The sequence below is a fragment of the Xylocopa sonorina genome, chromosome 5 (assembly GCF_050948175.1).
Source record: "Xylocopa sonorina isolate GNS202 chromosome 5, iyXylSono1_principal, whole genome shotgun sequence".
NCBI classification, from domain to species: Eukaryota; Metazoa; Arthropoda; class Insecta; order Hymenoptera; family Apidae; genus Xylocopa; species Xylocopa sonorina.
This window is the reverse complement of record NC_135197.1, coordinates 9888150-9902074: the sequence shown is the minus strand read 5'-3', so window position 1 is coordinate 9902074 and position 13925 is coordinate 9888150. Positions and strand designations below refer to the sequence as shown.

Below are 13925 nucleotides of genomic sequence, written 5' to 3'. Positions count from 1 at the left end.
GGTAATTAAGGCCGGGCAGGCGAAGAGGACCGACCACTAAAATCGACGCGTCTCAGCCTTCCAAAGGGATGCACCGTCAAAGGCAATAATAATTTTTGATTAATTAAGAGCCCTGTGACGAAGGAGCGAAAGAGCCTTGTCAAGGCTCTAAAGTTTCCTCAACCAAGGCGAATCTGTCCGCTCGAGAGAACCAACGAAGGAAAGAAGTCGCTCCACCAACAACAGACGCTAATGGCGAATCCTCCTACGCGACGATTGACCACGATCGATCCATAGCAATTTCATCCTTCTCCCAGACTTCCCTTCACTGCCACTATTTCGCGCGATCAGCCTCGAAGCTCGCCCAGCCCCCGTCAGTACGAGGACGAATAGCGAGCGCCTATCAGCTCCAACTTTTCTTCGAAACCGCGACCGATGCGGCCGATACATGGCGTCGATATCGACGGAACGATTATTCCTTCGGTCGTCCGCTCTGGTACCCGCGTGGCGTGTATCCCTGGCTCCAGGGGACACGAACGTTTCTCGGAACCCTCGTGTCCGAGTAATTGCTCCGACGACGTTCTTATGTCGAGAGATCGGCCGAACGAGCGGGAAACTTCCTAATAACCGGGTAAGTAGCCGCTAATGGTACTCGACGGTTAACCGGTCGAACAACTCAATCGAACCTGGGGGCCCCCGTTCCTGTTACGCTCCGGATCGATCGATCCTGTTTACGCGCGGACGCGATAATTGTCTCTCGCGGGTTAACGAGCCTGACGAAGAAGAAAGTGCGCCAATAAGGCGGAGGGCGGTCGTTATTAACCCCTTCCCGAATCGACCGTATTTCCTCTCGAACAGCCGGGTCCAATTAGCGGGCCTGAGATATTTATCAGTTTTATCTGGTCCATTTGTTCTTGAAAGAGCGCGGCTCGAGGAATTCTCGAGTGTCCCTGGTGCAGATGAGAAAGTCGTGCACCGTCGGTTTGATATTCGTTGTTCTATGTATACTGATGCGTTAAATCGGGTTAAAAATGCACGTTTCATCGCATTTACGAAGAGCGTCTCTTCCTCAGCCTCCTTAATAAACTTCGTCAGACTCGCGGGACAAAGTGGCCGTGCTCGTTGCGCAGCGTTTCGCACACGTAACCACCGCGCTGGTTGCGGTGATACTTCGCATACCGTCGGGCAACTATGGAAAGCCACGGAATCTCTCAATACAACAATCTCTCGCGCAACCTGCAAGCTTTCTCCCACTTCCGCCACCCTTACTCGTAACCGCATTGAAAACAAAAACCGATCCTCTCGCTTTCTGGTCGACTTTCGAATTCCGTTCAATTCACCTGTTTCGACGACGATTAACAACAGCGAGAATAAAAACTCTGGCGTGGCTAGATTCCAGGGAGAAAAATTCATTCCACGGAATCTCTTTGTTAACGCGAGAAACGTAACTGTTACTTGGCAGTGGTCGGGATGTATTTCAGAATCGAACGTGTATCGAATGGGAACGGGCGAGCGGAGTTGACTCGCGGGCTCGTGCTAATGCTGTAAAACGGTCGTTCAATCAGAAATTCTCTATAAAAATTTTATATCGCGTCGTCGTGCCCTCGATCTTCCTCGTAGTCGCCTAGCGCTTGTGCTACGTCATGTAATCGGCTGCTTAAACCGGCAACGACTGTTCGTCGTGGCCTGTAACGGGCCAGTGAGACACGTCTTCCAGCTGGATTCTACGGAGCATCGTACAGGAATGGAATCTCTCGCGAATTCATTTCCCATACGTGACAACAACTCTATCGTGGTTTCTTTTCGAGTAGGAGGAAAGTAGAGGTCGCAGAGATGTGGAAGACGGTCCGCTAGTGGCTCGTGAAACTAATTAGAAACGGGGGACGGGAATGGCGACGATTATCGCGATCGAAGCACCTCGCGGAGTAATCCGCAGATTCGAATCATGTTCGACCATTTGCATAATCCCGTGAAAGACAATGCAAAACTTGGCTTCGTTGAATTATTCTTCCCGTAGCTAAGACCGCGTAATCCCATGCATTGCCTGCCGAGAGAGGAATTATCTCGAACCATCGAATCGATCCCGGATGGACTTCTATGCTCGATGGATGCGCGATCCAATAGCAATCGGAGTTAATCATGGATCGCGCGATATTTTCAACGGAATTGCCGGTGTAAAACGTGCGATATTGCTAAGCGGACAAAGTGATGAAGAGACCGAAGTGAAAAAATCATTTTGAAAGCCAGAAACGTGTGACTCAAACTACGCAGCGATCGTTCTATATATATCGCTTGTTTTACTGGAATAAAAATACCATATCGAATGAAAATTGTTCCACGGTATCGCGTCGAGTGAACGGGTCGTTGATTTTTTTCCCCTTTTTTTTACGAATGCGTGCGATATTCATTTTAACTGGATAAATTGACGGGACAGACGCGACTACTATTCAATTATTCGACCACCTTTCGCTCTTTTTTCATATAACAGCTAATCTAATTACGCTCGACGTCCAACGCGAAACCGCGATTAGTTAGGTTTTTTTTTCCACCGAAAGCTATCTAGTACGGACGCGCGCGGAAATTCGACGAAGACCGTTGAATGAACGCGATCCACGGAATTAATTCAAAGGGGCCACGGGGATAACAGGTCGGTGGAAGCTTTTTGCCCTACCCCGGCACCGAGCAGTTGCGCGATAATAATGAAGCCAGCCGTTGTAATCGCGGACCAACGTGTTATGGTTGCTGGATTGTCGACGACGCGAACCGTACGCCCGGCGAGCGTTAATAAAGTGCACGCTGAACCTTACAAACGTCCCTCGAACAGCCGGTATACATAAGTGCGCGTACAATACGCTCGCCGGGGTGTGTATACGGTGAAGCGTGCGGCACGGGTTTGCGAAACCGAGAGCTCGCGGTAAAATACGTCGCGGACGCGTATCGGGCTGGCCATAATCGGGATATTATTCGTTCCGGGGGATAAATCATTTTGTAGCGAGGAGGCGTCACCGATACCCAGTTCCGATAAGCTTCAGCTATAAATTCAACTGGAATTCCCCCAAGACCTGGACGCTTATTTAAACTTCACGCGGAATCTGGACTTTCAGCTCGACCTTGATCTTTCGAACTCAAACATTTGTTTAAGCTCTCCGCGGGAAAACAGGGCTTCCGGTTTGGCAGAGCTGCGTTCCCAAGGTCAAACATTTATTCAACCGTATTCACGCGGAATTACAGCTCTCGATTCGATCGTGGGTGAACAATCGAGGGCGCAACAATTTATTTCGAACGAACACGCTGGTTCGTGCCCTTCGCTTGTTCCGGAGAAAACCGTCGGGAAAGCAGGGAAATCCAACGACACGTAAGATACGAATCGTTCGCCGCGAATAATGTGGCACGCGGCGAGGCACGTTCTAACCGAGGCCGATTATTTCCCGTTGTCCCATCGATAACAGCGAATCCCGTAGTAATTGGAGCAGCGCGCGGCCATTGCGAAATCAATTTGCTCCGTTTCACGCCCAATCGAGAGGAAAACGGTCGCGCGCTTGCTGATATAAAAATTTTAATTCCACCGGTTATAGGGAGCGGTAAAAGCCGCGGCCTGCCCTCCAACTGCCTGTGTACACGCTTATTCTCCTATAACTTCGCCCGTATCTCAGAGTGGAATGCTCCCGTTAAGAGAAATATCCTCGACGCCTGTCTACAGCCTCGCGCCTCTTTTCATCGATCCGGATCGTTCGTTAATTGCGACCATTACTTCCCGAGGGAATGTCGAAGCGCGGCGTGCCGTATCGCGTCGAGAGCCACGGAGAGCAAGGAACGCGTCCGACGATGGGATCGACCGAAATCGTAATAACGGAGAATTGAAGGGGCGAAGGGAGGGACGGTGTAACGACTTCGCCGATAGGGCGGTTCGTGCCTACTCGGCCAATGGTGTATAGCACGCTCGTGAAATCTCGATTTTACGGGTGTAATTCCGTTCCGTGGCCCGTGCATTTTCCATCTGCTCTGCCTGTTAATTATGTTGCGCCGTTTTCCCGGACGAGCGCTAGTAAAGTGCGCAATGTCGAAATTATTCCGAATCTACCGAGTCCAACTAGGAGAGGAGTCCCCTATGGAGCGCGCGCGAGCTCGCCTGTACCAAGTTGAACGTAAGCATCGGTATCGCGGCGAGGGTGCCATCGACGAACATTCCCGGTTCCGGTGGTGCTCCCATGAAATCTTCTACTTTAACGACGTAATCTGGTTCCACGGTTCGCGATTGTCTCGTTAACCTACGCTCAGCGTCGCCGCGCGGAAACCGGCGGCGCGCCACGGACATTTTCCTATCGCGAAACTAGCCACGAATTATTTCAACTATCGGGGAACGATTTCGTAACGGCTGGATAGAAACGGATGATCGTAAAGAAGGCGGGACAATCGCGAGCACCGCGAAACAATCGAAACAACGAGCTGGACGATAGATAAGAGGATGTGTGGTTTGTCTTACGGGTAAAAGGTCCTCGTACAAACGAGGTACACGATACCCGTGCGCACCCTAAGCGGGTCGCTACGGTTGCCAGGAATCATTTCCTCCAACTTCCTCGACGGCGACGTCGCTACGACATGCACGCTACTTATGTACACGCGTCTTATCGTCGCTATCGGCTCGTCTAACGTGACACCCTCGAGGAATCCTCCGGTGAGATTAGCTCCGCCGGTTACGTAGGTGAGCGAGCGCTGCCTTTAAGGCCCCTTTCTCACGACTAGACTCCTACACGTATCGCCATCGAGATACGACCGCCTCTTCGTTGGATGTTGCTGACCTTACGACCCATGCTTCCACTACACAATCGGATACATTGTTCCGTGTTCTCATCTCAAATTTCTAATCGAACGGCAAAGATTCCTGCGAAGACCAATTTCCCCTCGCACCAGACGGATGAAATTCAAGTTTCCAGAGAGCCATGAGGTATCTCCGAAAGTGGACAGCGTCAACCATAGAGCCGACGACGATCAGCGTCGATAAGGAATCCCCTGTCAATAATAGAAACCGAGCGCAACAGGACTACGATCTATCCCATTTCCATCGAACGATCGGGCAGCATAGCCTGCACGAAGTACCGTCCCATCTGCGATGAGCGACATCGATATAATCGATATCTAATCTCGTCTTCGTTACCAAACGACGAAAGACGAAATTCCAGTTCGAGATCGATCGACGATGAGACTGCTGGAGAAGACACGGACATCGAAGGAGATATGAACACGCACCCTTGTACGAGGTTTCGTTGCGTTGCCAGCAAAAGTCTCGAGGAACGTCAAGATTTTTCGTAACCTTGCAGCTTCTCCGACTCTTGAATCCATGGACGCGTCCAAGGGAAATACCATTTTCATAATACGTCTCTCCTCTCTTTTATCCGGTATTTCTGTTTCGCGGGGCTATCTCTCTGGAGAGGCTTCTCTCCACGGGACGCGCAAACATTTGTCCATAAACGGAACAGGGAAATACTTCCCCTTTCGTAAATATACCGTGTATTTTTACAACTGACGCCGATCGTTACGAAAGCTATCGGTATTTAGAAGACGGACGCGTGTATTCCCGCGGGGTAACGGTGGTCGATGGTAGTCGACCGAGGAACGAAACAGTCGTGGGATCGCCGGCCGTATAAACCTGACCGGGACTATCAATCACCCAGGAAGAAGCTAGCAAGGGCGAACTTCACTTTGAACGCGTTGTTTCGCCGGATGGCTGGCGGACGTTTACGCGGGTAATTGCTTTCTCGACACCGTGCGCGCGGCCGGCGACCGATCCTTCGAACACGGGACCGGAAGAGCGACGCTTAATCGCACGCGATAAATCTAACCGTGGATGCTGGAATCGCCTATTGTTACGTAACGCTCGACGCCAAGGGGAGTATCGTCGGATTGCCGGCGATTCAGATACGACTGCCGAACTCGAGGGACTTTATTTTCGATTCGGAAACAATCGCGATCTAAATCACGGGGATCGATCACTGTCCGGAGATCTAAACGTTACGCCGATTCGGCCATGCCGATCTTGCGTGTCCTTTCGAGAGGATCTCGCTCGAAAATCTCGATCGATTCGCAGCGATGCTTGAAACGTAATCGCAGCTGAGATGTTACATTTAAGGGATACATCCGTTGCATACGGCAGACTCGGTATTATCGACTATGCAGCAGCGAGCCAGCCGAAGGAATCGAGTCTACGGAACACCCTGACGGCACTGGCCCATTACCAGCTCCGGATGATGAAAGGCGCGTAGGCACGAGTGCTATCTTGCTCGGTGGCCAAGCGTACATACTTGGACCACATCGCCCGAAACGTCTATCGATTGACGCTAGAGGATCCATAAAACGCGCTAGAGGCTATTACGTGAAAGAAGCATCGTGGTTCTTTGGCACGTAAACCGGTCACAATGTTGGACGCATCTATATTCCTTCTTCACCGTTACGATCGTTCTCGACTGTTGTTTATGCGGTCTCTTGTGTCACGTTTTAATCCGTGAATCTCGACTACGATCCGCCCTCGAAATTATTAGGCCGTACGATCGTAACATTCGCATGAATACTACTTACGGCTAAGAGATATCAATCTGCTAAAGGAACAATACGCTCATTTGCTGGAACAACCGCGCGGCTCGGCAGTTTTACAAGGAAACGTTGCGTCTAAATGCCAACGCGATAATGAGGGCGCAACGAGATGAGGATAATGGGATCACTTAATGCCATGAATTTTCATTTTTTCGCCAGACGTTTCCACCTGCAACGTCGTGGCGAGAGTATCGTAAAGTTCTGACGCAGGGGATGAAAATCGAGGAACGCGCTCCTTTCACTCCCCTGAAATCGCCCCCCCCTGAGGCAAGGCGCACGGAAGCAACATTCCAGACGGCGCTACCAAATGATTCAGCGTCGGCGAGGGTAACGGGGAAACGGCGCGTAACGCGGTTAAAACGGATCGAACGTGTCGCTTTGTTATCGTTCGGGTTGATTCATAGATCGTTCCGTAATCTCGGAATCCGGCGATGGTCGTGCGCGTGTGCTCGATTGGCGGACGCGACAGGTATCCGTGAAACGTCGCGGGTAGAGGCAGACAAAGAAAGAGAGAGAGATAAGCCTCGAGCGGTTAAACGGAGTCTCTTGCGCGGCTACGCGCGCCGGTAATCCTTTTAGGCTGGCAGCCGTTTGCTTCTTAAAACATTTTCCTGTACAGCACGGGGCTTAACGGCTTACTACTCGAGGGCAATCTGTAAAGTGGCCTGCTAGGACCGGCCGAACCGCTCCTCGGCCCATTAACGGCCCACTTACCGCTGAATAAAGACTGATCGAAGGGACGAAAGCGGTTCGCGCGCTTGCGATCGCTGCCCCCGCTTCCAGGACTTCGGTAACGAGCCTATTTTTTATCGCGAACCACGCTCCTGGCCCCGTGAACGTGTTCAATTTGTATTTCCGCGCGGCGAACAAGCGTTCTCCGATACGTTCCAGACATAGGGATAAGGTTGGCCCCTTGTATCGGATGCGCTCGATTCCAGCTAACGGCGGGCCACTATCGTTCTCTAGTTTCGCGACGATGGCTTCATTGCCAGGGACGGTATCGCCGAGGGAAGAAGATATTCGAGAATTTAGGGACACGGGAGAACCTGTCCGGTGTACACTGCGATTCCTGCTACCGATAGCGAGACAATTGGGACATTAACGATATCGATTCGATTTCGTCTTCGTTTTACGTAAAAGGATGCCCGTCGAATTCCAATTGCGGAGGTTCCTCTCGTAGCGACGAGTCGACTGATGATCGTGGCAATCGTGCGAGGAAATTACTCGAGGGCCACGGGAAAATTTCATCAAAAGACTCGATTGGCTAGGACACGGGACTGGAATATATTCGGTGTCCGCGACGCAAAAGGAGCGCCAGGCTGGGTCAGGCCCGGTCCAAGGAGACCTCCGCGGGAACTCTTGCAGCCATTACCGATCTCGTTGCACCAGTCACTCGCAGAGACACGAGTCTATAGAATGTTTCCTTATGTCGAGCGGCTCCTCGAGTTATAGAAGATGCTCGTCGAGATTTCCCATGGGCAGCCGTGTAACCGAGAGACGGCCGGGCAAGTCGGTCTGTTAGGCCTTTGACGTAACCTTACTTTGCATAGCGTCGACGTGTGTCACCGATAATACCGATTTCAATTATCAGAAACAAGCCGTTAATTAGAAACCGTCGACCAACTTTCCACGAATCACGGTTATTCCCTGGCTGACCTGGCCCGACCCCGGTACCGTATAATTTTCGAGATTAATTTCCGCGCGAACCGTCACATTTTCCATTCTAATTTAACTTCGACGCGAGAATACCACTCTTATTCGGCTATACGGCGTATTTAAATTCCGATAACGAAAATCATCGCAACATGGTTTGCGTGTCGCCTCCAATTCGATCGACGGAAGCGACATTAGCTGCGCGAGCAATGCAATCACGCTGGCGCATCTCGATTTTGCCCGAGAATTATCTGATAGGAGGACGCTGTCGATCCTCGTCCTGGAGTCTCTAATTACCGCGCTCCAACTGACGCTTCGATCGGCAAGAGACAACAGGTTGCGAGGCGAGAGACAGAGACGGACCGGGCAGAGGTGAAAAGGGTTCCATCGCTTGTAATTCTGTCCACGAATCGAGCGTTTCGGCTCGTTAGAAAACGAACTTGCTACTCGAATTTGTCGGGACTCGAAGACAAAGCACGAAATCGTCGCCAACCGACAACTTTTCCCGATTCTGCCAAAAGCCAATGTACATCGCCTGGTAGAAGTATACGCGAACGAGCTGTACCAGAGGACGCGACGAATTGTCTCACGATTGGGGAGAAATTGGCACCCTGCGCTGGGTGATCGTATAGTTTGTCCAAAGGTTTGCAAACTCTGTTTGAAGCACGTGTGTCTACCACCTACGTGTCTACACAGTTCAGTATCATTCGTGGAAGAGAAAAGTAATTTGTGCAAAATTTGTATTCCATTTGTCTCTGTTTAAGAGTTGTAGTACCATTTCTAATAAACCGACCACGAGTCCGTGCAACCGGTCCGCAAAACACCTCTACTATCGCGTGAATCATTTCCGTCTTGTAAATAACCGCAATATGGTCACTTTCAGCGTGTTTTCAACGAATAGTGGAATATTTCATGCGATATGAAAATGGTTCCGTTTCCTGGTCCAATGTGGGTCGAACGAACCTTATTTTCGCGAAACTTGTCGCAGTGTCCCCTGTGGTAACCCACAGGACGCTGGTTTGGGTTTTAAATCACCGTATGAATTTTAATAACCCTTGATTTATCGAAGAAAACCGAGCTATATTAAGTTGTCGTTGCTAGGTGCAGTCTTGCTGCACCAACAGTCGACGTTCAGTTTCGTTCGCAGAAAGTATTCTCGAATATTCCATACGACATTCATTCGGGACATTCTATCCCCCCGATTGTTACGTATTCTTGTTACCAGGACCTAATACGCTCGTTCCTTTCTCTTGACCCATCTATCGAAGATACGTCCAAGCGTCGCGATACGTTCTATCCGCAATCGTCCTCGAAGCAGCTGATCGATACAAAGAAAGAGGAATAAATTCATGTCAAGCATTACTTGGGGAGATCTCCCATACGTAGTAGAATTGGCGAGTGCTACTACGAGTGGCAGCGGCTGTAGAGTGGCGTCGTCATTAACACGGCAAGCACTCCAACGTTTTTTCCACGATACCCGGACGTATTCTATAGATCCGATCCGCCCTTCGACTTATCTGCTTTCACGCTTCCATTATCTGTTCATCTCGTCCGCGCTCACGAACTTCTATTTGTCGGATGTGTTTGCGGCCGGTTGGCTCGTGCTGATTCCGAACCCATTGTCTGAGACGCCATCCCTCAAGCCCCTTCGACCAGGTATACGCGAACGAGACGAGAAGAAAGAGAAAGAGGGGAGCTAAAACGCTCTTCCTCGGCGTTCACCAACACGGTCTGTACCCCGTCTACAGGGGTGGGCCAGGGCACGCAAAATCGACGAGGCAATAAAGCTGACTTTTGTCGTTCCGGTATGACAGCTCGCTCGGCTCCCTTCAGGAGGTGAGAAAATTCTACGACACGAATAACAGAGATCTCCGCATTGTCCTGGGAGATTATAACCTATCACCTTCCGCTGATTCGACGCTGGAGACAGGGTCGAAAGATTTTTCGGGGTGAACAGGTAACATTCTTGCGACACCCCGCAGGGGAAGGAGAGATGGGAGGCGTTCGTGAAATATTCATGCAGCCTTAAAACAAGGGACCAAAACTGAGATACGATCGGTCTGGACACCGAGCTTTATTACGCTGTGTCACTACGGGAATGGAAATTGTAGCGCGGCTGTCCCGACGTTTCCTTGTCACTGATTTTTGCGTTGTTCCCAAGGAAAAATGTCGTTTCACGGTTTTAGCTGAATCTTCGGCTGAAAGTTTAGTCGGCTCGAAGTCGGGAAAAAGCTCAATCCGAAAGTTCGCGTCCACCGTGGTGTATTACGCGAGGCGTAATTTCCCGTGTGAAACCGGGCGAGGAGAGTAAATGAAGAGAAATCGCCGTGTCAAAATTTCTTTATCTTTCCGCTCGCGTCGCGTCGCGTCGTTTGCACCCTCGGTTTTTCCCAACTTTTTCCCTGGCTGGCTGTAAACAGACGGCAATGCAGTTGCGCATGACGACAACCGTGGATTGTCGTGGAATGATTCACAGCCAAGTCGATGGCACGAATTTTCGACGGTTCGAGCAGCGGAACGGAAGGTAAATAAAACACGGGTAAAAAGCAAACTTGCCTTTTGGACCGCGAGACTTTCACGTGAAAATTTAACAAACAATTGTTAAAACCGTTCGACTAATATTTTCAAAACAATTCGATGGTATTGAACGGTAGTATTGTAGTCTACTGAACGTGAAATAATAAATAACCAGATGGAATTTAAATTATTTACATTCAGCCACTTGCATGGAATCTTTCGATTGGCTCTCATAGAATTCGAAACGTAGAATGCTCCATGACACGCATTTTCCATTTGCGAAGGTATTGCTCGCGATTCCATTTGCAACGGTGGTGCTCGCGACAAGAATTCCGAAGGAAAAAGGGATGGTTCGTTTGAACGTTTCGATGCTAAACGCGAGAATCGTAACGCGAGGCGTTCCGCTCGAAAAATCAAAGTCATCGGAATCAGAGAGCTGTCCAAGGGATAGCCATACGTTGGAATATTTGCACGTCGACGAGTTCTTTTGGAATTGTTCGTTCGCAGCTAGGGAAACGTTCCAGAAGCTCTAGAAGCTCTTTCTCCCCGCTTCCACTGTCCCTCGTATTGTACGGGGCGAAGCTTCGTTCGTAAGTTCCGACCAAGTTTCTGCAGCAACAAACAGCAATGCCCCGAAATTCGTACAATACGATTCGAAAGGTATATAACTTTCTTCGGGAACTGAGGATGCAGCCTCGAATAACTACGATTCCGTTGATGCGAAATCTAACGCGGCTGCCAGCCAATTTCTCGACATTAACGGAAAACATTAATTAGAACAGGGAATGGAGCCCTTGGTGATACCGTTTCAACAAATTAAAAACACGTTGTTCCTTTAATTTACACACCTTTTCGGTCCGGTTCCTGTGTTTCCAACGCTCGAAGCTAGACAGAGGCATCAAACGTTAAATTGAAGTGTACCTACTTTGCGGACGATTTCAGGCGTGATTTTTGTAGAACGCTTTGGACGGGTAATTATTTGTTTCGTAACAGCGTAATTGCCGGAGTTTGTTGAGCGAGGCATGCTTTCGTTGTGTACCGAATGCACGTTTTCGTCTATTAGCTCGTGTGACGATTCCAGGTACAGCTTGCTCGTGACCCAAATATCATACGACGAGCCCGAAAAATTTATCATTCCTGCCTGTGCCTAGGCTTTCAAATTCTGATTTTCCGCAACCCATATTTTTGACCCGACGTTTCAGCCGTAAATGCGACCCGTACGTTCGAATTTGACATTTTGTTACGCAGAAATATACGGGAGGAGAATTTCAGATTTCACGCGCGGTTTCACCGGCTAATTAATACTCGTTAAACGTTAATAACCCGATACCGACCAGGCAGGAATTGTAACGCTGTGTGCAGCTATTGTTGGCTCGAATCAATTTTCCAAGTGGTCATTTAAAAGTTCACGGACGGGAACGGAGAGGGCCGCGCTCGCGTCCAGAGGTCTCAGGTGGCCGGCGAAAAGCTCGAATACCGTTCGTAAAACTTCCGGATGGAACCCTTAAGCCTCGAAAAGTCTCGAAATCGACATTGCGCGGGTCGCGTGCACCGACTGACCTCGTTCCCCCTTCGAGTCGAGAGAGTCACGTGGCCTCTCAGTTAATTTCGCCGTCCTCGGGTCGTAAAATGATGGACGAGGAGGGAAAATCGCATCGAACGAATGTCAGGACGAAGGATACGTCCGCTCGTGGGACGGAACGGGATTCAAACGGCGCGCGTCCTCCTCAACGCGAAAAGAATAAGTGGAAGGAGGACGAAAGATGCGCCATTCCGACATTGGCAGATTAAAGTGACGTCGTTGGTCTTTGATCTCCGTTAAGAAGCAAGAAACGCCAAGCATTCGCGTGGCAGAGAGTGACAAACTCTCCGGAGAATGCAGACTCGCTTTCACCGACAACTCGAGAGTAATGACAATCGGGCAGGGGAAGAAAACGAAGAAGAAAACGGCGAAGAAGAAGAAGAAGAAGAAGAAAAAGTGGAAGGGTCGAAAGTACCAAAGGCAAAAGAATCGCGAAAAGAACAGACCGCCTTGCCCGAAAACACTTCAATCAGTCGTCTTTCCGTGGTCGCCGCGCTGATACCAATAATGAAAAAGACAGCCTTTCTCGATACTCACAAAGATGAAGTAAGACTTCTTCATGGTCCTCCTAGTCGTCGATCGTCGAACTTGTTCTACGCTCTCTGGCTCCTATCGTAGCTATTCTGCCCTTACGTGCTCTCCGAAACTCTGCGCGTCCTGCGAGCTTTCGTCAAAGACCGTCCACTTGCCACCGCGTACAGGTTGCGCCCTCCAAGGAAGGGCGCATCGAGGAACCGGTCCAGACCCTCGCCAAGAGGATGGATCGCGCGCCGCAGTGTCTCACTTGATATTTACTCGTTACCGGTCACACTTTCTTTCTCACCCTCCTTTGCGGTGTGTTTCACACATCGCCACCAAATAGCTTCGCGAAACCACGTGCCGATCGAAGCGTCTCGCGTTTCCTATCGCGGTTGCTGCGAAACCGTGCTGACTTGCCTGGCGGCGAGTACGAAATTTGAAAAAAACTCGAACGAGTCTACACGAATTTCGATACCACGCGAGAGGATGTTACGACGTAAAGGACGAACCGATCTCGATGAAATGTCGAGGAACCAGGAAGAACCGAACTCGTGCCGCGACGCGAGGCGAACACGTCGATCTCCAACGATCTACAGTGGGGAACCTACCCTGCTACCGAGGGGTAACTGCACACGCACGTGTCCACGATCCTGGCCGATGTCGTCGGGCCGAAGTGCGCCGCACGAGTGTCGGCCTTAACGTCTCGAAAGCGCTTGACGTTGGCGCCCGTGGCGGCGAGGGTGGGGGCTGGAGGGGTTCGCGGAGAAACACACTCTGCCCTTCCCCTCACCGCGTCTAACCAACACCAGCACCAACCCTCGTGCACCCCCACCGTGCGATTTCCTCGCCCTCTCTTTCTCCGTTTCTCTTTTACCCTTTCTCACCCCTCTTTCTCGCGCGCCAACCGACCCCGCGCGTCCGAGGTTGAAATAAAGTGCTGCCGGAGGGATGGTTCGCCTGCACGAGAAGGGGTAGGAGCGTGGAGGAAGACAGTCCGACGGGAAGGCTGAAGGAAGACGGCCGATGTAAGCCGCGAGGTTCTGACGATCACGCGGACCAAACGTCGACTCTGTTTCACGTATCTCTC

General features: G+C 50.5%; 1 protein-coding gene across 2 annotated transcripts in view; it reads right to left on the bottom strand.

The window, feature by feature from the left end:
• Nolo (ADAMTS-like no long nerve cord) overlaps positions 1 to 13266 on the bottom strand; it is a 169142-nt gene extending 155876 nt beyond the window's left edge. For both annotated transcript variants that reach the window (XM_076895142.1, XM_076895143.1), the window contains exon 1: positions 12857 to 13266. In XM_076895142.1, coding sequence (XP_076751257.1) covers positions 12857 to 12880 — 24 coding nt within the window. In that variant the 5' untranslated portion in view covers positions 12881 to 13266. The remainder of the gene's footprint in view (positions 1 to 12856) is intronic.
• Between the last annotated feature and the right edge of the window lie 659 nt (positions 13267 to 13925).